General features: G+C 35.0%; 2 protein-coding genes across 3 annotated transcripts in view; both read left to right on the forward strand.

Annotated features, from left to right (window-relative positions):
• The window catches only part of LOC142340744 (small COPII coat GTPase SAR1-like), a 356,486-nt gene that overhangs the window by 221,296 nt on the left and 109,004 nt on the right, over positions 1-26,186 (forward strand). The gene's annotated exons all lie outside the window — the stretch shown is intronic.
• LOC142349960 (uncharacterized) overlaps positions 1-26,186 on the forward strand; it is a 99,796-nt gene that overhangs the window by 19,527 nt on the left and 54,083 nt on the right. The window contains exons 4-5 of one of the 2 annotated variants that reach the window (XM_075401833.1): positions 1,734-1,978; positions 24,812-24,908. In XM_075401833.1, coding sequence (XP_075257948.1) covers positions 1,734-1,978; positions 24,812-24,908 — 342 coding nt within the window. Of the gene's footprint in view, positions 1-1,733; positions 1,979-24,796; positions 24,909-26,186 lie in introns of both variants that reach the window. The other variant, XM_075401841.1, reaches the window with a different exon arrangement.

The following is a 26,186-nucleotide window of genomic DNA, read 5'->3' on the forward strand; positions in this document are numbered from 1 at the left end:
ACACTCTAGTGAATAAGTTGTGATCATAAGATGGAGCTTGAAATTATAGCTCAATATAAGAGAGCATAGTAAGACTCTCGCAATGTGGACCAGTTGGCTCAGTAGAGAGCACAGGATTGCAATCAATTAATAGATTGTGGGGTCGCAACCCACATAGGTCCCAAACTTTACTCTCACTATAATGGTGTTGACATAGAATCAACATAACGAGCAAAGAGTTGCTCTAATAGGTTATGGGCCCAGCTTAACGCTCTAGCCAGAAGTTGAAAGTGAGGAGTTACGATGCACAACTTAAGGGGGTGTGTTAGAGTATACACTCTAGTGAATAAGTTGTGATCATAAGATGGAGCTTGAAATTATAGCTCAATATAAGAGAGCATAGTAAGACTCTCGCAATGTGGACCAGTTGGCTCAGTAGAGAGCACAGGATTGCAATCAATTAATAGATTGTGGGGTCGCAACCCACATAGGTCCCAAACTTTACTCTCACTATAATGGTGTTGACATAGAATCAACATAACGAGCAAAGAGTTGCTCTAATAGAAGACACCCCCACTGTTGACCCCCCCCCCCACTATTGCCCCCCCCCCCAACGCACTGTTGCCCCCACCCCACTTTTGCCCACCTCCTCCCTCCCCACCAGCAAATGTAACACTTTACAAAGCCACGGTAAGAATGATAGTTGTTCTGTGTTTTGATCTACACACAAAAAACAATCTTTAAAGGAAAATTTTGCAAGTTTTCTTTTATTGATCTATTCGATGTTGAGCAGCTTATTCTACTGGGTTTTTTATATAGAACACGGTTTTTTGCATAATTGTCTGCAGGAAACGCGATAGTGGAAAAAAAGTTAAAACACGGTTTTCAACAAAAAAATTGATTATTTAATTGCTCTTGAACGAAATTCATAGCAATTATTGTAAACGTGTGTGTCTTTTTTATGCAAAAATTTTGCTTGACAATTTTGACTTTTCGAGTGATTTTTACGCCCTTGACTTTTTGCGTTTTGTGTGATCTGAAATTCTCTTTCAATCACAATTTCAAGTAGCTGAACTCAATTGGCGGCAATTTAAAACTAATAGTCAAATGAAAAGTGCGCCGAAACTGGTGTCATTTTTTACTTTAAATCTTAATAGTGGTATATATATATTAACCTCTAATGTGCTTATTTCTCCCCCACCCGACTGAAGCAGGCTGCAATTGATTAGAGATCCCTCTAGTCGTTTGAGGGCAATTCTTCCGACGTTTAGTCGGTTATGTTTATATTGAAGCTCAAGATTTGAATGAACCACAAAATTTAGTGTTTGTTTGTTTTCTCAAATATTCTGACTACATTTTAAGTTCCCATTAACTTTAAAACAAATGCGAAAACTTGTCGGATCAGATACTTTACGATAAAACTAATCGTAGGAGGAGATATTATCTTTACAAGATGTCTTATCAGATCTCGCACCATGAAAAATTTAATCTGCAGATTTTTCGTGGTTTAGGATCTGATAGGATGTTTACAGGGAATCTTTTCCTTTATCGTGCAATATTGGGTCAGATTTTACATAACGAAAAACTCTCAGTACGGAAGTAATGAGACTATACTCGACAAAACTTCCAGGATATTGAGGTTCAAAATTTTTTATCCATTACTGCAGTGAGAAGCAGTGAAGCGTTGAAAGCGATGAAGAGCGCTGAAATTGTTAGAGTGCTCCGATGTTTCATTAACTGAAACTTATGAACAGGAGCAGAAGCAGTTAGTACTAGATGGTGGAAAACGGATGCTGTCCTACATGCAGCCAGGTGCCAACCCATGCACTGATCTTTACAACCACTGCTGTGGCAACATGCTTAATGACCTATTCTTGGAATCGGATGTGATCACACGCATCGAAAATATTCCCCTCAAGTACAATCCAGAAAGAGTGTACGAAATATTACATGAAGAAATATATTCTGACGTTTTTATGATTAACACGAACAGCAAAATGGGCTCTTTCCTCCTTCTAACTCAGAATCAAAATTTTAAGTAATAAAAAATTTTTTTTAAAAACGAAATTTCAACTCAAAAGAAAATTTTCCCACTTCAAAATCCTCACTGACTGTCAAGATATTCGTAAATCTAATTCCCAGATATTTACAATCTATGTTTTAAGGTATTCTTCACACAATCGCACCCTCCCCTCCTCCCCCGATTATCTTGTGAGTGGTAATTTAGTGATGCTCCATTATGTTAAAGGATTGGTTGTCAAAAGTTCAAGATTTTAAGATTGTGTTCGCAATTTAAGGGCAATTTTTTGACGACAACTTTTTAAATTTTCATGAACCTTCAAACCTCAACTTTTTGACTCTTTTTTCTTTATTAATAGCCGCACAGCGATAGCTGAGGCTATTATTGGCCTTCTCTTGGTTTTTTTACAATTCAAAGAATTTGAATTGTATTGGGGCGCTGTCTTTTTTTTTTTAAGTTCTGTTCACACATTTTCATGATTTTTGAAGTCAAATTGGAGTAGTGATTTTGGTCACGCCGAAACAGGAAATGGAGCGAAAAAGCGAGTGGTTTTGCGGCGTGAATTTTTTTCGCTCTAATTTTAAAGTAGAGTGAGAAAATGGTGTTTGAACAAAAATTCGGTTTCTCGGTAGTGGTAAGTTCGGTTTCTCGGTAGTGGTTTTTTGTTCACATGCGGCAATTTCACTTTGATTTTTACTGTTTTTTCGATTTTTTGGATCGGATTTTTTTCTAAATGGTTTTCCCAATCCATTCAAAGCTCATTCTAGGCCTAGTTTTTTGTGTGAATTAAATTTTCATTTCTCGTTAGTGGTTTTTTTGTTCACATGCGGCATTTTCACATTGATTTTCTGTTTTTTTTCTTATTTTTTTTTCATCAGAATTTTTTAAAAATGGTTTTCTCAATTCACTCATAGTCCATTCTAGGTCTGGTTTTTCTGTTTAGTCAATCAAAATTCTTTGAATTGTACGTCAGGACGTGTCCTGCTATGTTTTTTTATTTCGTCGTCATGATTTTTGTTACGACCATATGACGTCACAGCTACTTTTTGTTCATTCGTTCATGCAATTTCAACTGAATTGCATGTATGACGTCATTTTTCGCTCTTAGTGGAGCGAGTTTTTTTGTTCATGCGCGTGATTAAATTTTTGGTCACACTTGACTTACCTCACTCTCAAAAATGACTTCCTCACATTGAAATTGACTTTTATTTACTTTAATTCAAAGAGATAAGGTCAAATGGGTGTGTATCACTCTAAATAAAGGTTATTTGAGATCAGCTAATAGAGGCAGCAATAACTTATACAGATTTTTAATCAAAATATAACAGATCAGCCTTCAATGAAAAGACGAATTTTTTTGGTCTGTCTTTTTTACAGTTTTTTTTAGACTGCCGATCTACGAATCTATTGCGGCTATTTTCTGGCAATCTGCCAGCTATGTTTCGACGTGGTCAATGTCGGACTTTTTCAGTGAATTCACTCGATTTCGCATCTATTTTTTACGACAGACCCATGTCTTAAGATTAGATTTGAAACGTGTGTGAAAACCATTTACAGTAAGAAATTTAGTTTTTTGTAAATTGTTTTTGTCCGCAAATGGATTTCATGATGAGTGTTTTTGGACCTAGCGTAAAAATAATGAGAATACTTTGTAGCCAAATTCCATGCCATAACTATTAGTTACCGCGCGTCATTTTCCACCGTTGAGGTATCTAATAACAAAGCTGTGGTCGATTAAACCGAAATGAAAGAAAACCAAATTGGTTATCAATTTCAGAGTTGTTCCTCTCAATACTAAATGCGTATTAAGACTACAATGAAATGTCTTGCAAAAAATCAGAAATCTAACTTTTTAGCTATTGATGAAGAAATGTAGAGCGTTCTTTAGTTCAATTGACTGATTTCATTAATAGCCGCACAGCGATAGCTGGGGCTATTATTGGCCTTCTCTTGGTTTTTAACAGCCGCACAGCGATAGCTGGGGCTATTATTGGCCTTCTCTTGGTTTTTTACGACTCGAAGAGGAGTATTGGTTTTCTTAAGGTTTTTTTTTACCGGAAGTACTATTCGTTCAGACGCTGTTTTGACCTAAAAGTGAAAGTGAGCAAAATTGCCGGGTGAACTAAATTTTTCTGAGCGAGAGAAGTTTTTTGATCATGCGCCGCGTTTAGTGAATGACTTTTTGACTCTGAAAAGTAGTTTTTGACTGAGTGGCACATATAGATAGCCGTTTTTAGCCGTTTTTTGTCTAAGTTGCCCAGTTTTTTTGCTTGTAATTTGGTTTTTTGTGGAAATAATTTTTATTCGATGCTATATTGAAATGTCAACCTTGGAAATTGATACCACAGTGTTTTGCAGGGCTTGAAGATGCGTTTCAAGTTCAAAATTGGCAAATAATTCATGATTTTTTAGTTATTTTTTGGATCTTTTCTATTAATTTCTTCCTTTTTGGATCTTTTAACCGTCTTTTTGTCAAAAATCCGTTAATATGGCAACTTCCTTTTGATAATTCATGTACTCAACGCCTCTTTCTACCTCGATGTAATTTTGTTTTATAAAATTGTACAGATAAGAATCCGATTTTGGTAGATTTTTTCCGATTTTTCAGCTTTTTTGTTTGTATTTTGATTTAATTACTAGTCTTTTTGTGCAACATGATGGAATTTTATTTCGTTTCAATAGAAATTCAAGCATTTTTGGCGTCAATTTTTTGAAAAAATAATTAAAACTTTTTCACAAATGCAGTCTTAAAAGTTTTTGTGACCATTTTTTTGCAAAATGTTCCGATGTTTCGTTTTTTCTCTATATTCCATGTTTTGAGTTTTCTTCAAGAGGATAGATCTTCGTATCCGATGGCCAGTTATTTTTTCTATGTCTCGAATGCTTAATAATTAAATGTATTCGTTTTTCTTGATTCTTTTAAATTTGATTTTGAACCTTCAAAAATCAAGAATGTCATTTTGTTACGGTGTTCCTTACATTGTGTCCATATTCTTCACATTCTAATTAGTATCTCTCTAGCTTCGGTCAGTTGTTAAAAATTTGAATGATTTCAGCTTTTTCTTAGATTTTCGTCATTTCTCTGGTTTTCAATTGATTTCATTCAACATAAGGCAGCACTGAGAGTTCGCTAGAAAGTTTTTTTTTAAATTTCCTTATAATAGTATTTTTTGCAGTTTTCTTCCGGCCTTGTTATTGTTTTTAAACGACTTTTTGCCTTAATAATTGAATATTATCCTCTTGTTTTGTCTTTTCTATGATTAATTTAGTTTTTGAATAAGTATGGAATCATGGTCTCGAGCAGATATACAACAAGGAAGAAGTATGTGTTGTTTTTGTCTTAATTGCAGTGATTAAAAATCTTTTTGTAGTGGTTCTCTTTTTCGTTAATTTGAGCATTCTTTTTTGGAAAAATTAAATTAGTTTCTAAGATCATTATCTGCCGTTTGCTTTCGCAATCTTTTTGAGATTAGCATCATGATTTATTTGAGGGCAATTCATAGCCCTGTCAGTTTTTTCAGTCTATCAGTATTTTGTCGATCCTAATTATTTCCGATTTTGGTTGATTTTTTCCGATTTTTCAGTTTTTGTTCCAATTTTGATTTTAATTACTATAAATAGTCTTTTTGTGCAATATGATGGACTTCAATTTAGTTTCAATAAAAATTCAATCAATTTTTGGCGTGAAGTTTTTGAAAAAATAGTTAAAATTTTTTCACAAATGCAGTCTTAAAGCTTTTTTGACCATTTTCTTGCAAAATGATCCATTGTTTCGTATTTTCCCTATGTTCAATTTTTTGGGTTCTGTTCAAGCGGATAGATCTTTGTATGGAAAGGCTCGTTATCTTTTCTATGTCTTGAATGCTTAATAACGAAATGTATTCGTTTTTCTTGATTTTTTAAATTTGATTTTTAACTTTCAAAAATAAAGAATGTCATTTTGTTACGGTGTTCCTTACATTGTGTCCATATTCTTCACATTCTAGTTAGTATCTTTCTAGCTTCGGGCTGGCACCTACCTTTATTTTCGGTATATTGATTTTGTCAGTTGTTAAAAAATTGAATGATTTCAGCTTTTTCTTAAATTTTTATTTCTCTGGTTAGCAATCGATTTCATTCAACATAAGGCAGTACTGAGAGTCTGCTAGCAAGAGAAAACATGCACTTAATAATGGTTACTGCAAATTTCTACCTGCCTTGGTTTTAATTTAAACGATTATTTGCCTGTGAATATTCCTCTGCTGCCTATGTCTTTTCTATGATCAATTTAATTTTTGAATTAGTATGAAATCATGTTGTCTAGCGTTTGTACAAAGAAGAATTATATGCTCTTTTTTTCTTAATTGCAGTGATTAGAATTGTAATTGTAGTGGTTTTCTGATTCTCAACTTTGAGCATTCTTTTTTTGGAAAGATTTAAGTTAGTTTCTAAGATTATTATCTGCCAGTTGCTTTCGCAATCTTTGAGATTAGAATCATGAATTAATTGTTTGAGGGCAATTGATAGCCTTATCAGCTTTTTCAGCCTGTCAGTATTTTGATCATAATAGTTTTTTCGGACTTTTTTTTAACGTTACCAAACAATTTCAATAAATTTTGCTGCATTATGTTTCTCTTGGTGACCGAGGTTAAAGTTTCACCAATTTTTAGATCAGACCTGGGGAGGTAATGAGTTAATGGTTTAATACAAATAGTAGTGGCTTCCGCTGCATTTACATTTTTGTTTGAAGTTCTTACGCTTCGAGTCGCTTCCGGAACTCTTCCGGCTATGTTTTTGATTTCGTCGTCATGATTTTGTTAAGACCATATGATTACACAGCCTCTTTTTGTTCATTCGTTCAGGCAATTTCAACTGAATTGCATGTGTGACGTCATTTTTCGCTCTTAGTGGAGCGAGTTTTTTTGTTCATGCGCGTGATTAAATTTTTGGTCACACTTGACTTATCTCACTCTCAAAAATGACTTCCTCACTTTGAATTTGATTTTATTTACTTTAATTCAGAGAGATAAGGTCAAATGGGTGTGTGTTACTCTAAATGAAGGTTATTTGAGTTCAACTAATAGAGGCAGCAATAACTTATACAGATTTTTAATCAAAATATAACAGATCAGCCTTCAAAGAAAAGACGAATTTTTTTGGTCTGTCTTTTGTAGTGTTTTTTTAGACGGCCGATCAACGAATCTATTGCGGCTATTTTCTGGCAGTCTGCCGTTTTTTTATTTCGTCGTCATGATTTTTGTTACGACCATATCATATGACGTCACAGCCACTTTTTGTTCATTCGTTCATGCAATTTCAACTGAATTGCGTGTGTGAAGTCATTTTTCGCTCTTAGTGGAGCGAGTTTTTTTTGTTCATGCGCGCGATTAAATTTTTGGTCACACTTGATTTACCTCACTCTCCAAAATGACTTCCTCACTTTGAAATAGACTTTTTTTACTTTTATTCAAAGAGATAAGGTCAAATGGGTGTGTGTCACTCTATATGGAGGTTATTAGAGAGCAGCTAATAGAGGCAGCAATAACTTATACAGATTTTTAATCAAATTATAACAGATCAGCCTTCAATGAAAAGACGAATTTTTTTGGTCTCTCTCTTTTACTGTTTTTTTAGACTGCCGATCTACGAATCTATTGCGGCTATTTTCTGGCAATCTGCCGTTTTTTTTTTTCGTCGTCATGATTTTTGTTACGACCACATGACGTCACAGCCACTTTTTGTTCATTCGTTCATGCAATTTCAACTGAATCGCATGTGTGACGTCATTTTTCGCTCTTAGTGGAGCGAGTTTTTTTGTTCAGGCGCGTGATTAAATTTTTGGTCACACTTGACTTACCTCACTCTCAAAAATGGCTTCCTCACTTTGAAATTGACTTTTATTTACTTTTATTCAAAGAGATAAGGTCAAATGGGTGTGTGTCACTATAAATGAAGGTTATTTGAGATCAACTAATAGAGGCAGCAATAACTTATACAGATTTTTAATCAAAATATAACAGATCAGCCTTCAATGAAAAGAAGAATTTTTTTGGTCTGTCTTTTGTACTGTTTTTTTTAGACTGCCGATCTACGAATCTATTGCGGCTATTTTCTGGCAATCTGCCGTTTTTTTATTTCGTCGTCATGATTTTTGTTGCGACCATATGACGTCACAGCCACTTTTTGTTCATTCGTTCATGCAATTTCAACTGAATTGCATGTGTGAAGTTATTTTTCGCTCTTAGTGGAGCGAGTTTTTTTTCTTTCATGCGCTTGATTAAATTTTTGGTCACACTTGACTTACCTGACTCTCCAAAATGACTTCCTCACTTTGAAATTGACTTTTATTTACTTTAATTCAAAGAGATAAGGTCAAATCGGTGTGTGTCATTCTAAATGATGGTTATTAGAGAGCAGCTAATAGAGGCAGCAATAACTTATACAGATTTTTAATCAAAATATAACAGATCAGCCTTGAATGAAAAGACGAATTTTTTTGGTCTCTCTTTCTTACTGTTTTTTTAGACTGCCGATCTACGAATCCATTGCGGCTATTTTCTGGCAGTCTGCCGTTTTTTTATTTCGTCGTCATGATTTTTGTTACGACCATATGACGTCACAGCCACTTTTTGTTCATTCGTTCATGCAATTTCAACTGAATCGCATGTGTGACGTCATTTTTCGCTCTTAGTGGAGCGAGTTTTTTTGTTCATGCGCGTGATTAAATTTTTGGTCACACTTGACTTACCTCACTCTCAAAAATGACTTCCTCACTTTGAAATTGACTTTTATTTACTTTTATTCAAAGAGATAAGGTCAAATGGGTGTGTGTCACTCTAAATGAAGGTTATTTGAGATCAACTAATAGAGGCAGCAATAACTTATACAGATTTTTAATCAAAATATAACAGATCAGCCTTCAATGAAAAGAAGAATTTTTTTTGGTCTCTCTTTTTTACTGTTTTTTTTAGACTGCCGATCTACGAATCTATTGCGGCTATTTTCTGGCAATCTGCCGTTTTTTTTCGTCGTCATGATTTTTGTTACGACCATATGACGTCACAGCCACTTTTTGTTCATTCGTTCATGCAATTTCAACTGAATCGCATGTGTGACCTCATTTTTCGCTCTTAGTGGAGCGAGTTTTTTTGTTCATGCGCGTGATTAAATTTTTGGTCACACTTGACTTACCTCACTCTCAAAAATGACTTCCTCACTTTGAGATTGACTTTTATTTACTTTTATTCAAAGAGATAAGGTCAAATGGGTGTGTGTCACTCTAAATGAAGGTTATTTGAGATCAACTAATAGAGGCAGCAATAACTTATACAGATTTTTAATCAAAATATAACAGATCAGCCTTCAATGAAAAGAAGAATTTTTTTGGTATGTCTTTTGTACTGTTTTTTTAGACTGCCGATCTACGAATCTATTGCGGCTATTTTCTGGCAATCTGCCGTTTTTTTATTTCGTCGTCATGATTTTTGTTGCGACCATATGACGTCACAGCCACTTTTTGTTCATTCGTTCATGCAATTTCAACTGAATTGCATGTGTGAAGTTATTTTTCGCTCTTAGTGGAGCGAATTTTTTTTCTTTCATGCGCTTGATTAAATTTTTGGTCACACTTGACTTACCTGACTCTCCAAAATGACTTCCTCACTTTGAAATTGACTTTTATTTACTTTAATTCAAAGAGATAAGGTCAAATGGGTGTGTGTCATTCTAAATGATGGTTATTAGAGAGCAGCTAATAGAGGCAGCAATAACTTATACAGATTTTTAATCAAAATATAACAGATCAGCCTTGAATGAAAAGACGAATTTTTTTGGCCTCTCTTTCTTACTGTTTCTTTAGACTGCCGATCTACGAATCCATTGCGGCTATTTTCTGGCAGTCTGCCGTTTTTTTATTTCGTCGTCATGATTTTTGTTACGACCATATGACGTCACAGCCACTTTTTGTTCATTCGTTCATGCAATTTCAACTGAATCGCATGTGTGACGTCATTTTTCGCTCTTAGTGGAGCGAGTTTTTTTGTTCATGCGCGTGATTAAATTTTTGGTCACACTTGACTTACCTCACTCTCAAAAATGACTTCCTCACTTTGAAATTGACTTTTATTTACTTTTATTCAAAGAGATAAGGTCAAATGGGTGTGTGTCACTCTAAATGAAGGTTATTTGAGATCAACTAATAGAGGCAGCAATAACTTATACAGATTTTTAATCAAAATATAACAGATCAGCCTTCAATGAAAAGAAGAATTTTTTTTGGTCTCTCTTTTTTACTGTTTTTTTTAGACTGCCGATCTACGAATCTATTGCGGCTATTTTCTGGCAATCTGCCGTTTTTTTCGTCGGTTACGACCATATGACGTCACAGCCACTTTTTGTTCATTCGTTCATGCAATTTCAACTGAATCGCATGTGTGACGTCATTTTTCGCTCTTAGTGGAGCGAGTTTTTTTGTTCATGCGCGTGATTAAATTTTTGGTCACACTTGACTTACCTCACTCTCAAAAATGACTTCCTCACTTTGAAATTGACTTTTTTTTACTTTTATTCAAAGAGATAAGGTCAAATGGGTGTGTGTCACTCTAAATGAAGGTTATTTGAGATCAACTAATAGAGGCAGCAATAACTTATACAGATTTTTAATCAAAATATAACAGATCAGCCTTCAATGAAAAGAAGAATTTTTTTGGTCTGTCTTTTGTACTGTTTTTTTAGACTGGCGATCTACGAATCTATTGCGGCTATTTTCTGGCAATCTGCCGTTTTTTTATTTCGTCGTCATGATTTTTGTTGCGACCATATGACGTCACAGCCACTTTTTGTTCATTCGTTCATGCATATTCTACTGAATTGCATGTGTGAAGTTAATTTTCGCTCTTAGTGGAGCGAGTTTTTTTTTCTTCATGCGCGTGATTAAATTTTTGGTCACACTTGAATTACCTCACTCTCAAAAATGACTTCCTCACTTTGAAATTGACTTTTATTTACTTTTATTCAAAGACATAAGGTCAAATGGGTGTGTGTCACTCTAAATGAAGGTTATTTGAGATCAACTAATAAAGGCAGCAATAACTTATACAGATTTTTAATCAAAATATAACAGATCAGCCTTCAATGAAAAGAAGAATTTTTTTGGTCTGTCTTTTGTACTGTTTTTTTAGACTGCCGATCTACGAATCTATTGCGGCTATTTTCTGGCAGTCTGCCGTTTTTTTATTTCGTCGTCTTGATTTTTGTTACGACCATATGACCTCACAGCCACTTTTTGTTCATTCGTTCATGCAATTTCAACTGAATTGCATGTGTGACATCATTTTTCGCTCTTAGTGGAGCGAGTTTTTTTGTTCATGCGCGTGAATAAATTTTTGGTCACACTTGACTTACCTCACTCTCAAAAATGACTTCCTCACTTTGAAATTGACTTTTATTTACTTTAATTCAAAGAGATAAGGTCAAATGTGTGTGTGTCACTCTAAATGAAGGTTATTTGAGATCAGCTAATAGAAGCAGCAATAACTTATACAGATTTTTAATCAAAATATAACAGATCAGCCTTCAAAGAAAAGACGAATTTTTTTGGTCTGTCTTTTGTACTTTTTTTTTAGACTGCCGATCTACGAATCTATTGCGGCTATTTTTTGGCAATCTGCCGTTTTTTTTATTTCGTCGTCATGATTTTTGTTACGACCAGATGACGTCACAGCCACTTTTTGTTCATTCGTTCATGCAATTTCAACTGAATTGCATGTGTGACGTCATTTTTCGCTCTTAGTGGAGCGAGTTTTTTTTTCATGCGCGTGATTAAATTTTTGGTCACACTTGACTTACCTCACTCTCAAAAATGACTTTCTCACTTTGAAATTCACTTTTATTTACTTTAATTCAAAGAGATAAGGTCAAATGTGTGTGTGTCACTCTAAATGAAGGTTATTTGAGATCAGCTAATAGAGGCAGCAATAACTTATACAGATTTTTAATCAAAATATAACAGATCAGCCTTCAATGAAAAGAAGAATTTTCTTGGTCTGTCTTTTGTACTGTTTTTTTTAGACTGCCGATCTACGAATCTATTGCGGCTATTTTCTGGCAATCTGCCGTTTTTTTATATCGTCGTCATAATTTTTGTTGCGACCAAATGACGTCGCAGCCACTTTTTGTTCATTCGTTCATGCAATTTCAACTGAATTGCATGTGTGACGTCATTTTTCGCTCTTAGTGGAGCGAGTTTTTTTGTTCATGCGCGTGAATAAATTTTTGGTCACACTTGACTTACCTCACTCTCAAAAATGACTTCCTCACTTTGAAATTGACTTTTATTTACTTTAATTCAAAGAGATAAGGTCAAATGGGTGTGTGCCACTCTAAATGAAGGTTATTAGAGAGCAGCTAATAGAGGCAGCAATAACTTATACAGATTTTTAATCAGAATATAACAGATCAGCCTTCAAAGAACAGACGAATTTTTTTGGTCTGTCTTTTTTACTGTTTTTTTAGACTGCCGATCTACGAATCTACTGCGGTTATTTTCCTGCAATCTGCCGTTTTTTTATTTAGTCGTCATGATTTTTGTTACGACCATATGACGTCACAGCGACTTTTTGTTCATTCGTTCATGCAATTTCAACTGAATTGCATGTGTGACGCCATTTTTCGCTCTTAGTGGAGCGAGTTTTTTTGTTCATGCGCGTGATTAAAATTTGGTCACACTTCACTTACCTCACTCTCCAAAATGACTTCCTCACTTTGAAATTGATTTTATTTACTTTAATTCAAAGAGATAAGGTCAAATGGGTGTGTGTCACTCTAAATGATGGTTATTAGAGAGCAGCTAATAGACGCAGCAATAAATTATACAGATTTTTAATCAAAATATAACAGATGAGCCTTCAAAGAAAAGACGAATTTTTTTGGTCTGTTTTTTGTACTGTTTTTTTAGACTGCCGATCTACGAATCTATTGCGTCTATTTTTTGGCAGTCTGCCGTTTTTTTTTATTTCGTTGTCATGATTTTTGTTACAACCATATGACCTCACAGCCACTTTTTGTTCATTCGTTCATGCAATTTCAACTGAATTGCATGTGTGACGTCATTTTTTGCTCTTAGTGGAGCGAGTTTTTTTGCTCATGCGCGTGATTACATTTTTGGTCACACTTAACTTACCTCACTCTCGAAAATGACTTCCTCACTTTGAAATTGACTTTTATTTGCTTTAATTCAAAGAGATAAGGTCAAATGGGTGTGTGTCACTCTAAATGAAGGTTATTTGAGATCAGCTAATAGAGGCAGCAATAACTTATACAGATTTTTAATCAAAATATAACAGATCAGCCTTCAAAGAAAAATTGATTTTTTTTGGTCTGTCTTTTGTACTGTTTTTTTAGACTGCCGATCTACGAATCTATTGCGGCTATTTTTTGGCAATCTGCCGTTTTTTTTATTTCGTCGTCATGATTTTTGTTACGACCATATGACGTCACAGCCACTTTTTGTTCATTCGTTCATGCAATTTCAACTGAATTGCATGTGTGACGTCATTTTTCGCTCTTAGTGGAGCGAGTTTTTTTGTTCATGCGCGTGATTAAATTTTTGGTCACACTTGACTTACCTCACTCTCAAAAATGACTTCCTCGCTTTGAAATTGACTTTTATTTACTTTAATTCAAAGAGATAAGGTCAAATGGGTGTGTGTCACTCTAAATGAAGGTTATTTGAGATCAGCTAATAGAGGCAGCAATAACTTATACAGATTTTTAATCAAAATATAACAGATCAGCCTTCAATGAAAAGAAGAATTTTCTTGGTCTGTCTTTTGTACTGTTTTTTTTAGACTGCCGATCTACGAATCTATTGCGGCTATTTTATGGCAATCTGCCGTTTTTTTTATATCGTCGTCATGATTTTTGTTACGACCAAATGACGTCGCAGCCACTTTTTGTTCATTCTTTCATGCAATTTCAACTGAATTGCTTGTGTGAAGTTATTTTTCGCCCTTAGTGGAGCGAGTTTTTTTTCTTCATGCGCGTGATTAAATTTTTGGTCACACTTGACTTACCTGACTCTCCAAAATGACTTCCTCACTTTGAAATTGACTTTTATTTACTTTAATTCAAAGCGATAAGGTCAAACAGGTGTGTGTCACTCTAAATGATGGTTATTAGAGAGCAGCTAATTGAGGCCGCAATAACTTATAGAGATTTTTAATCAAAATATAACAGATAAGCCTTCAATGAAAAGAAGAATTTTTTTGGTCTGTCTTTTGTACTGTTTTTTTAGACTGCCGATCTACGAATCTATTGCGGCTATTTTCTGGCAATCTGCCGTTTTTTTATTTTGTCGTCATGATTTTTCTTACGACCAAATGACGTCACAGCCAGTTTTTGTTCGTTGGTTCATGCAATTTCAACTGAATTGCATGTGTGAAGTTATTTTTCGCTCTTAGTGGAGCAAGTTTTTTTTCTTCATGCGCGTGATTAAGTTTTTGGTCACACTTGACTTACCTCACTCTCAAAAATGACTTCCTCACTTTGAAATTGACTTTTATTTACTTTAATTCAAAGAGATAAGGTCAAACGGGTGTGTGTCACTCTAAATGATGGTTATTAGAGAGCAGCTAATTGAGGCCGCAATAACTTATAGAGATTTTTAATCAAAATATAACAGATAAGCCTTCAATGAAAAGAAGAATTTTTTTGGTCTGTCTTTTGTACTGTTTTTTTAGACTGCCGATCTACGAATCTACTGCGGTTATTTTCCTGCAATCTGCCGTTTTTTTATTTAGTCGTCATGATTTTTGTTACGACCATATGACGTCACAGCGACTTTTTGTTCATTCGTTCATGCAATTTCAACTGAATTGCATGTGTGACGTCATTTTTCGCTCTTAGTGGAGCGAGTTTTTTTGTTCATGCGCGTGATTAAATTTTTGGTCACACTTGACTTACCTCATTCTCAAAAATGACTTCCTCACTTTGAAATTGACTTTTATTTACTTTAATTCAAAGAGGTAAGGTAAAATGGGTGTGTGTCACTCTGAATGAAGGTTATTTGAGATCAGCTAATAGAGGCAGCAATAACTTATACAGATTTTTAATCAAAATATAACAGATAAGCCTTCAATGAAACAAAGAATTTTTTTGGTCTGTCTTTTGTACTGTTTTTTTAGACTGCCGATCTACGAATCTATTGCGGCTATTTTCTGGCAATCTGCCGTTTTTTTATTTTGTCGTCATGATTTTTCTTACGACCAAATGACGTCACAGCCAGTTTTTCTTCGTTGGTTAATGCAATTTCAACTGAATTGCATGTGTGAAGTTATTTTTCGCTCTTAGTGGAGCAGGTTTTTTTTCTTCATGCGCGTGATTAAGTTTTTGGTCACATTTGACTTACCTCACTCTCAAAAATGACTTCCTCACTTTGAAATTGACTTTTATTTACTTTGATTCAAAGAGATAAGGTCAAATGGGTGTGTGTCACTCTAAATGAAGGTTATTTGAGATCAACTAATAGAGGCAGCAATAACTTATACAGATTTTTAATCAAAATATAACAGATAAGCCTTCAATGAAAAGAAGAATTTTTTTGGTCTGTCTTTTGTACTGTTTTTTTAGACTGCCGATCTACGAATCTACTGCGGTTATTTTCCTGCAATCTGCCGTTTTTTTATTTAGTCGTCATGATTTTTGTTACGACCATATGACGTCACAGCGACTTTTTGTTCATTCGTTCATGCAATTTCAACTGAATTGCATGTGTGACGTCATTTTTCGCTCTTAGTGGAGCGAGTTTTTTTGTTCATGCGCGTGATTAAATTTTTGGTCACACTTGACTTACCTCATTCTCAAAAATGACTTCCTCACTTTGAAATTGACTTTTATTTACTTTAATTCAAAGAGGTAAGGTAAAATGGGTGTGTGTCACTCTGAATGAAGGTTATTTGAGATCAGCTAATAGAGGCAGCAATAACTTATACAGATTTTTAATCAAAATATAACAGATAAGCCTTCAATGAAACAAAGAATTTTTTTGGTCTGTCTTTTGTACTGTTTTTTTAGACTGCCGATCTACGAATCTATTGCGGCTATTTTCTGGCAATCTGCCGTTTTTTTATTTTGTCGTCATGATTTTTCTTACGACCAAATGACGTCACAGCCAGTTTTTCTTCGTTGGTTAATGCAATTTCAACTGAATTGCATGTGTGAAGTTATTTTTCGCTCTTAGTGGAGCAGGTTTTTTTTCTTCATGCGCGTGATTAAGTTTTTGGTCACATTTGACTTACCTCACTCTCAAAAATGACTTCCTCACTTTGAAATTGACTTTTATTTACTTTGATTCAAAGAGATAAGGTCAAATGGGTGTGTGTCACTCTAAATGAAGGTTATTTGAGATCAACTAATAGAGGCAGCAATAACTTATACAGATTTTTAATCAAAATATAACAGATCAGCCTTCAAAGAACAAACGAATTTTTTTGGTCTGTCTTTTGTACTGTTTTTTTAGACTGCCGATCTACGAATCTACTGCGGTTATTTTCCTGCAATCTGCCGTTTTTTTATTTGGTCGTCATGATTTTTGTTACGACCATATGACGTCGCAGCCACTTTTTTTTCATTCGTTCATGCAATTTCAACTGAATTGCATGTGTGACGTCATTTTTCGCTCTTAGTGGAGCGAGTTTTTTTGTTCATGCGCGTGATTAAATTTTTGGTCACACTTGACTTACCTCATTCTCAAAAATGACTTCCTCACTTTGAAATTGACTTTTATTTACTTTAATTCAAAGAGGTAAGGTAAAATGGGTGTGTGTCACTCTGAATGAAGGTTATTTGAGATCAGCTAATAGAGGCAGCAATAACTTATACAGATTTTTAATCAAAATATAACAGATCAGCCTTCAATGAAAAGAAGAATTTTTTTGGTATGTCTTTTGTACTGTTATTTTAGACTGCCGATCTACGAATCTATTGCGGCTATTTTCTTGCAATCTGCCGTTTTTTTTTTCGTCGTCATGATTTTTGTTACGACCATATGACGTCGCAACCACTTTTTGTTCATTCGTTCATGCAATTTCAACTGAAATGCATGTGTGAAGTTATTTTTCGCTCTTAGTGGAGCGAGTTTATTTCTTCATGCGCGTGATTAAATTTTTGGTCCCACTTGACTTACCTCACTCTCCAAAATGACTTCCTCACTTTGAAATTGACTTTTTATTACTTTAATTCAAAGAGATAAGGTCGAATGTGTGTGTGTCACTCTAAATGAAGGTTATTAGAGAGCAGCTAATAGAGGCAGCAATAACTTATACAGTTTTTAATCATAATATAACAGATCAGCCTTCAATGAAAAGACGAATTTTTTGGTCTGTCTTTTTTTACTGTTTTTTTTAGACTGCCGATCTACGAATCTATTGCGGCTATTTTCTGGCAATCTGCCGTTTTTTTATTTCGTCGTCGTGGTTTTTGTTACGACCATATGACGTCACAACCACTTTTGTTCATTCGTTCATGCAATTTCAACTGAATTGCATGTGTGACGTCATTTTTCTCTCTTAGTGGAGCGAGTTTTTTTGTTCATGCGCGTGATTAAATTTTTGGTCACACTTGACTTACCTCATTCTCAAAAATGACTTCCTCACTTTGAAATTGACTTTTATTTACTTTAATTCAAAGAGGTAAGGTAAAATGGCTGTGTGTCACTCTGAATGAAGGTTATTTGAGATCAGCTAATAGAGGCAGCAATAACTTATACAGATTTTTAATCAAAATATAACAGATCAGCCTTCAATGAAAAGAAGAATTTTTTTTGGTCTGTCTTTTGTACTGTTATTTTAGACTGCCGATCTACGAATCTATTGCGGCTATTTTCTGGCAATCTGCCGTTTTTTTATTTCGTCGTCATGATTTTTGTTACGACCATATGTCGTCGCAGCCACTTTTTGTTCATTCGTTCATGCAATTTCAACTGAAATGCATGTGTGACGTCATTTTTCGCTCTTAGTGGAGCGATTTTTTTTGTTCATGCGCGTGATTAAATTTTTGGTCACACTTGACTTACCTCATTCTCAAAAATGACTTCCTCACTTTGAAATTGACTTTTATTTACTTTAATTCAAAGAGGTAAGGTAAAATGGGTGTGTGTCACTCTGAATGAAGGTTATTTGAGATCAGCTAATAGAGGCAGCAATAACTTATACAGATTTTTAATCAAAATATAACAGATCAGCCTTCAATGAAAAGAAGAATTTTTTTGGTCTGTCTTTTGTACTGTTACTTTAGACTGCCGATCTACGAATCTATTGCGGCTATTTTCTGGCAATCTGCCGTTTTTTTTATTTCGTAGTCATGATTTTTGTTACGACCATATGACGTTGCAGCCACTTTTTGTTCATTCGTTCATGCAATTTCAACTGAAATGCATGTGTGAAGTTATTTTTCGCTCTTAGTGGAGCGAGTTTATTTCTTCATGCGCGTGATTAAATTTTTGGTCACACTTGACTTACCTCACCCTCCAAAATGACTTCCTCACTTTGAAATTGACTTTTATTTACTTTAATTCAAAGAGATAAGGTCAAATGTGTGTGTGTCACTCTAAATGAAGGTTATTAGAGAGCAGCTAATAGAGGCAGCAATAACTTATACAGATTTTTAATCATAACATAACAGATCAGCCTTCAATGAAAAGACGAATTTTTTGGTCTGTCTTTTTTACTGTTTTTTTTAGACTGCCAATCTACGAATCTGTTGCGGCTATTTTCTGGCAATCTGCCGTTTTTTTTATTTCGTCGTCATGATTTTTGTTACGACCATATGACGTCACAACCACTTTTGTTCATTCGTTCATGCAATTTCAACTGAATTGCATGTGTGACGTCATTTTTCTCTCTTAGTGGAGCGAGTTTTTTTGTTCATGCGCGTGATTAAATTTTTGGTCACACTTGACTTACCTCACTCTCAAAAATGACTTCCTCACTTTGAAATTGACTTTTATTTACTTTAATTCAAAGAGATAAGGTCAAATGGGTGTGTGTCACTCTAAAAGAAGGTTATTTGAGATCAGCTAATAGAAGCAGCAATAACTTATACAGATTTTTAATCAAAATATAACAGAGCAGCCTTCAATGGAAAGAAGAATTTTTTTGGTCTGTCTTTTGTACTGTTTTTTTAGACTGCCGATCTACGAATCTATTGCGGCTATTTTCTGGCAATCTGTCGTTTTTTTATTTCCTCGTCATGATTTTTGTTGCGACCATATGACGTCACAGCCACTTTTTGTTCATTCGTTCATGCAATTTCAACTGAATTGCATGTGTGAAGTTATTTTTCGCTCTTAGTGGATAGAGTTTTTTTTCATGCGCGTGATTAAATTTTTGGTCACACTTGACTTACCTCACTCTCCGAAATGACTTCCTCACTTTGAAAATGACTTTTATTTACTTTAATTCAAAGAGGTAAGGTCCAATGGGTGTGTGTCACTCTAAATGAAGGTTATTAGAGAGCAGCTAATAGAGGCAGCAATAACTTATACAGATTTTTAATCAAAATATAACAGATCAATCTTCAATGAAAAGACAAATTTTTTGGTCTGTCTCTTTTACTGTTTTTTTAGACTGCCGATCTACGAATCTATTGCGGCTATTTTCTGGCAATCTGCCGTTTTTTTTTATTTCGTCGTCATGATTTTTGTTACGACCATATGACGTCACAGCCACTTTTTGTTCATTCGTTCAAGCAATTTCAACTGAGTTGCATGTGTGAAGTTATTTTTCGCTCTTAGTGGAGCGAGTTTTTTTGTTCTTGCGCGTGATTAAACTTTTGGTCACACTTGACTGACCTCACTCTCGAAAATGACTTCCTCACTTTGAAATTGACTTTTATTTACTTTAACTCAAAGAAACAAGGTCAAATGGGTGTGTGTCACTCTAAATGAAGGTTATTTGAGATCAGCTAATGGAGGCAGCAATAACTTATACAGATTTTTAATCAAAATATAACAGATCAGCCTTCAATGAAAAGAAGAATTTTTTTGGTCTGTCTTTTGTACTGTTTTTTTAGACTGCCGATCTACGAATCTATTGCGGCTATTTTCTGGCAATCTGCCGTTTTTTTATTTCGTCGTCCTGATTTTTGTTACGACCATTTGACGTCTTGGCCACTTTTTGTTCATTCGTTCATGCAATTTCAACTGAATTGCATGTGTGAATTTATTTTTCGCTCTTAGTGGAGCGAGTTTTTTTCTGTTCATGCGCGTGATTAAATTTTTGGTCACACTTGGCTTACCTTAATCTCCAAAATGACTTCCCCGCTTTGAAGTTGTCTTTTATTTACTTTAATTCAAAGAGATAAGGTCAAATGGGTGTGTGCCACTCTAAATGAAGGTTATTAGAGAGCAGCTAATAGAGGCAGCAATAACTTATACAGATTTTTAATCAAAATATAACAGATCAGCCTTCAATGAAAAGACGATTTTTTTGGTCTGTCTTTTTTACTGTTTTTATTAGACTGCCGATCTACGAATCTATTGCGGCTATTTTCTGGCAATCTGCCGTTTTTTTACTTCATCGTCATGATTTTTGTTACGACCATATGACGTCACAGCCACTTTTTGTTCATTCGTTCATGCAATTTCTACTGAATTGCATATGTGAAGTTATTTTTCGCTCTTAGTGGAGCGAGTTTTTTTGTTCATGCGCGTGAATAAATTTTTGGTCACACTTGACTTACCTCACTCTCAAAAATGACTTCCTCACTTTGAAATTGACTTTTATTTACTTTAATTCAAAGAGATAAGGTCAAATGGGTGTGTGCCACTCTAAATGAAGGTTATTAGAGAGCAGCTAATAGAGGCAGCAATAACTTATACAGATTTTTAATCAGAATATAACAGATCAGCCTTCAATGAAAAGACGAATTTTTTGGTCTGTCTTTTTTACTGTTTTTTTAGACTGCCGATCTACGAATCTATTGCGGCTATTTTCTGGCAATCTGCCAGCTATGTTTTTACCAGTGGCTTCTCAAACTGTGCGTAGGCACGACAAACTGAAAAACCTGTCAATTATGGGAAAAGCATTTTAAAATTGTGCGCATAGACAGCGAGTTCAAACCCTGCCTAGCGTTTTGCATCCTTCAAATTTCTCTAAATTGTGCCAACAACTTTTTGACATTGTAGTAAGGCTAAAAACCACGCATGACTTCGGAGAGGATTTCATGTTAACAGGAGTCGACGATGCTTTATAAGCTTTAATTTTTTCTGGTGATACGATACACAATTTTCCATGACGATTATCGGCCCAAACCTACTGAACCAAAAATACCAGACTAAATAAATTTCAGTTAAATAGAGCTGAAAAAGACCTCAAATTATCTGAATCGTTCCGGCAAATTAATCGCACTTGAGTAACACATGAAGTTTACGGTTGTTTACCTTTCAATCGTCACTTGCTGGACTTCTACATCAACATGCCAGTAAATTACATAAAAGATGCACCTGAAATGCGTCGGCAGTTTTGCTGGTTCAAGACTTTTTTCTTAACATCACCTAAAATTTTCCGGTTTTGATCTAAATTTTCCCGGTGATAATCAGATTTTGTAACCTAAATATTACATGAGAATGTTTGGTTAAAAATCTGAAATTTTGGAGTGATATTAAGAAAAAAGATTTGACCTGAACCACAAAAATTACTCACAATTTTTAGGCAAATTTTTCTGGTAGTCTTTTGAGTTTTGGTAAAAAAAAAACCAGTGAAGGCTTAATTTCTCAGGCAGATTTGAAGTAACTTCAGGCGTAGCGCAGGTTGGAATCATTTGCCCGAATGATTCAGGCAACTTCAAGTGTTTTTTCAGGTATAATTAAGCAAGCCGGAATACAAACTAACAAGCTCAAAAACAAGGGAGCACTATTAGGAACTGCAGTATACCAGATTCTTAAAAGCCCTCACTAAAAAAAGCAAAACAATAGACACAAAATTGGGCAGTTGTCTGAATTATTTGGGTTGCTTTATCAACCAACCAATGAGAAACGTTTTTCTGTCATAATGTGATTTTGAAGTGAATCTTAGTTGAGTATGCACATAGTGCATATATTATAATACTTACCTTATGATTGATGCGATGCTTATTTCAGCGTAACTCCTTTTTCAGGTAACTACATCTGAATCAGTTTAAGTAAAACAGATAAGAACTACACCACAGGTGACTTTCAATTATCTGGACATACTTAAAGTTTACCTGAACCCGTATTTACTTGAACCAAATTCAGTCAATTTAAACAGAACTTTTTTCGTGTGCGGATGAGCATACTGTTCTTCCCGCACTATATGTGTCGGAACTAATTTTTTTCATTGAACTCTTTTCAAAGCTATTATGCAGTCAATAATCTCCGCATCAGTTGATACTTCAAAGCGATAATTCACTTATGGACTGACATTAGCTCTCTTTCTAATTTGTTATCATTTATTATGACCTTGAAAATTTGATTTGCTTGATAGTTTTTAACCGCTATGATACGCCGACATTTGAAAAAAAGCGTGTCTTTTTGATTGATTAAAATTAAAAACGCAAAGTTAGTTAAACAGCTTTACGCAACAAGTTATGCTATCTTTCAGCTGAAAATTGTTTTTAATGGTCTTGTTGTGAATGAGGCATGGGCGCCATCTGATGTTATGTAGGCTCAGCGTAATCTTGCATGCTTTTCGATTCATCTTACAAGATAATTTAAAATTCTTACCAAGAATCTTGCGTGAATATTTTTAACAAAATTCAGGAGGTCGATTCAGTGATGTGTTAAAGTATAGTATATGACAACCATCAGCATCATAAATTATTTAGCACACTGAGAGCATTTGTTAAGAAATACGAACAACAAAAATAATATCCCGTATCCCACTTTTTGTAGTTTAGAAAAACGCCCCAAATAATTCCCCATGTTGACCAGACTTGGAAAACTTAATAAGGCCTTACTACGGCACCGTAAAAGTCTTAGAAAAAAGCCGTACTAATTCTTGTCAAGTTTCCTACGGCGCCGTACTACTGCCATACTAAATTTTATAAGGTGCCCTGCTAATGCCATATCAAGACTAATAAGGTGCCGTAATAAGGCCGTACCAAGATTAATAAGGTTTTTAAGAAAAAATAATAGCTGTAAAATTGTCGGAAAAGGCTCCAGTCAAGTTGAAAAACACGACTTTTGAGACTTTTCCAGTATGTTCTGGGTGTGTTTACTTCCTCCTTTCCCATCCGGGCTAGGGACCGGCTACGGCGGAGTTACAAACTGAAACTGTATGAGAATTGAGCAGAGCACTAGCTAAAAAAAACTAGGCTCGAAAACCTCTCTTCAAAACAGACAACTTTTATGTAAAATAAAACTTGGAAAATTGTCGGAAAAGGCTGCAGTCAAGTTGAAAAACCAACTTTTGATACATTTCCAGTATGTTCTGGGTGTGTTTCCCTCCGCTTTTCTAATCCGGCCTGGGGACCGGCTACGGCGGAGTTACAAACTAAAGCTATAGGAGAATTAGTGTGTAAAACTGTGCAAATTTTATTTGATCCACTTAAACCGCAAACCTTTGGCTTTTCCGAACTTCAGTTCACAGCTAATAATTTTTTGAGACATAATACCTAAGCATTGGTCTCCTTTGGAACAAAATCTTAGTTTTGACGCTTTTGATGAATTTCTGGATTTGAACATTTTTCTGGTTGATTATTGACATGAAATGCAGAATATATTATTAGGCTTCCCAAGTTCGGTACCGCTTTACAAGGGGCGTATCAGGTTTTTGCTATTTCGAACTGTTTCAAGTAAAATTTTCGACCGTCAGTCCTACCTGCAGAGCAAATTAATTTTTGAAAACAATACCTTGGGAAAATTACAACTTGGTACGGCCTTATACGGCGCCGCAATAAGTTTTGTATTTTTTCATAGATGTGAAAGGTGCCAAAAAGTAATGAAAAAATGACTTGTATGGGATAAGCGTTGTTTTTAATACCAGTTTTAGAAAGTTAGAGTTTAGAAATTGGTAATTACATCAATTTGATGCAGTGCCGTAGAAAACTTATTACGGCCTTATACGGTGCCGTACAAAGTTTTGTAAGTTTTCTACGGCAGCGTATAAGTCTTAGTAAGTTTTCAAAGTTTCATCTACGGTGGGCAGCCTGGTTCCTTATTATCTATGATGCAATTAAAATTTTTGCGTTCCAAGAGTCCGCTTTTGAGAGTTTAAAGTTTGTCAACGATAATTTTTTGCAGTTGCATATAACAGAACGCCATAATCGTATATTTTGGGTCCACCAATAATTCGTAAATCGACCAACAGTCCGTATACACACAATATCGGGCCACCATGTTCTTAAATGTCATCCTTTCAACAGGGGCAATAATAAATAAGTCAATCTATTAGATAGGAAAACGGTTTGACAATGGCCGTCTGGTCCCGGTTGGGGGGGGGGGGTTGCCGTTGTCGTCTTTGGTTCTTCAGTTCCTTGGGTTTTGTTGGTTCAAAAATAGGATCCTTGTTCAAATTTCTTTATTTAATTATTTCTTTTGTTTAGCCACGTGCACCTTTGGGGTCTGTCCCATTATAGCCCCCCCCCCAGCTTATTGGTCTATACCCCCCATCATGGTAAATATACCATAATGGGGGCTATATTATGGGGGGGGGGCTATAATGGGAAAGACCACCTTTGTTTAGGTTGTTTTGGTGATTATGATTCAAACTTGTCTAAGAAATCAAGTTTACAGAATTTAGGCGGGTAAAATATACTTGAGAATTATTGCATCGATAACACGGTTTGTGACTGAATGAAGGAAAGGGCACACATTGTGAAGATTCTGAGGCATTACTTTGAGCTTTGTGAAGATACAGTGAACCGAATGAAGGATGACTCGAATGTAAACAACTACAAAAATGACACAATTGACGAGGCATAACATCGCCCCTCTCTTTCTCTCATGCCAGTTTTCCAAAAAAAAGCGCTCAATGGAAGATTGATAGGTAAAAATTGAATTTTCCATTTAAAATTTTAACTAATTTTGGCCCTGCGTCGATGAATCAGAGCTAAAATCCGCCACAAGTTGTATTCTTTTCAGTGGATAACGTACGAATGGCTTGCGTTTATGTGGCAAAAAATGTCACCGCAAAAAATACTGCTAAAAATCAGAAGTCAGATAATGCCGTCATAACAGCAAATCTCAAAAAGACTTTTAGAAGCGTCCAATATGTATTTTGATTTTTTTCAACTTTTCTAGCAATTCAAACCTAAAGAAATTGATATAACGTAATCGAAAGCAATCACCTTAATTGACATCAATCTTATAATTAGAGAGCTTAAATCGAACAACTGGCTCCAAGATATTATAATCTTGTACGATCTCATAAAGCAAAATCTCCAAATGCTAAAGAAGATAGATCTATTCTGCAATTCTGGCCCCCTCTCCATCAGCTTAGTTGGCATGTAAATTTTAGAGGATCGTGATAGGTTCTCTTACATAGTGACGTTAAATATAAGTATAGGAGGGTTATAAAGGATTTGTATAGGAGGGTTATAAAAAAGCGGGGGCAAACCAGAATGGATTTAGTAAGATAAAAAGGACTCCTTGTAATTGAAAAGTGTGTTTATTTTCACTATCCGCGAGATCTACGCAGCAATTTGAAAGATCGATTTAGTATTGTTTGATTATGGGTGGCAAATAGATGTAGTAAGTCAGCATAAATAAATAGTTTAAATTACCCGCCTAAGCTTGATCTGGGTGTGCGAAATTGGCTCAAAGTTAACGCATGCCCATTCTCAGGTTTAACTTTTGAAGTCATTTCACTTTATCATTGCATGCATGTAATCTGTTGTCAAATGAGACAGTTCTGGATTCTCCACAAAGTGCAGTTTTCTAGCACAATTCTTAATTTTTCCACTATGAAAAGAATGCTTACTTAGGGCAATACAAGCCTGATTATCCACAAAAAAATTCAGAGGCAATTTACAGAAATTTCCCAAGTCCTCTAAATTTCTAATTAGGGGGATGGTTTCTTCACTCTCTCCAACAACGGAGATAAACTCAGCAGTTGAAAACTTGCTTCAGTCTTTTAGGTCTTACAACGTCACCTTTTTGCTTCAGACGACCCACTTCACATTACAAAAAAACCTGAAGTACAGCTCCGGTTATCCATGTTCCCTGCCCAATCTCCTTCAAAAAAAGTCAACAAAT

The sequence above is a fragment of the Convolutriloba macropyga genome, chromosome 1 (assembly GCF_964194025.1).
Source record: "Convolutriloba macropyga chromosome 1, txConMacr16.3, whole genome shotgun sequence".
Classification (NCBI taxonomy): domain Eukaryota; kingdom Metazoa; phylum Xenacoelomorpha; order Acoela; family Convolutidae; genus Convolutriloba; species Convolutriloba macropyga.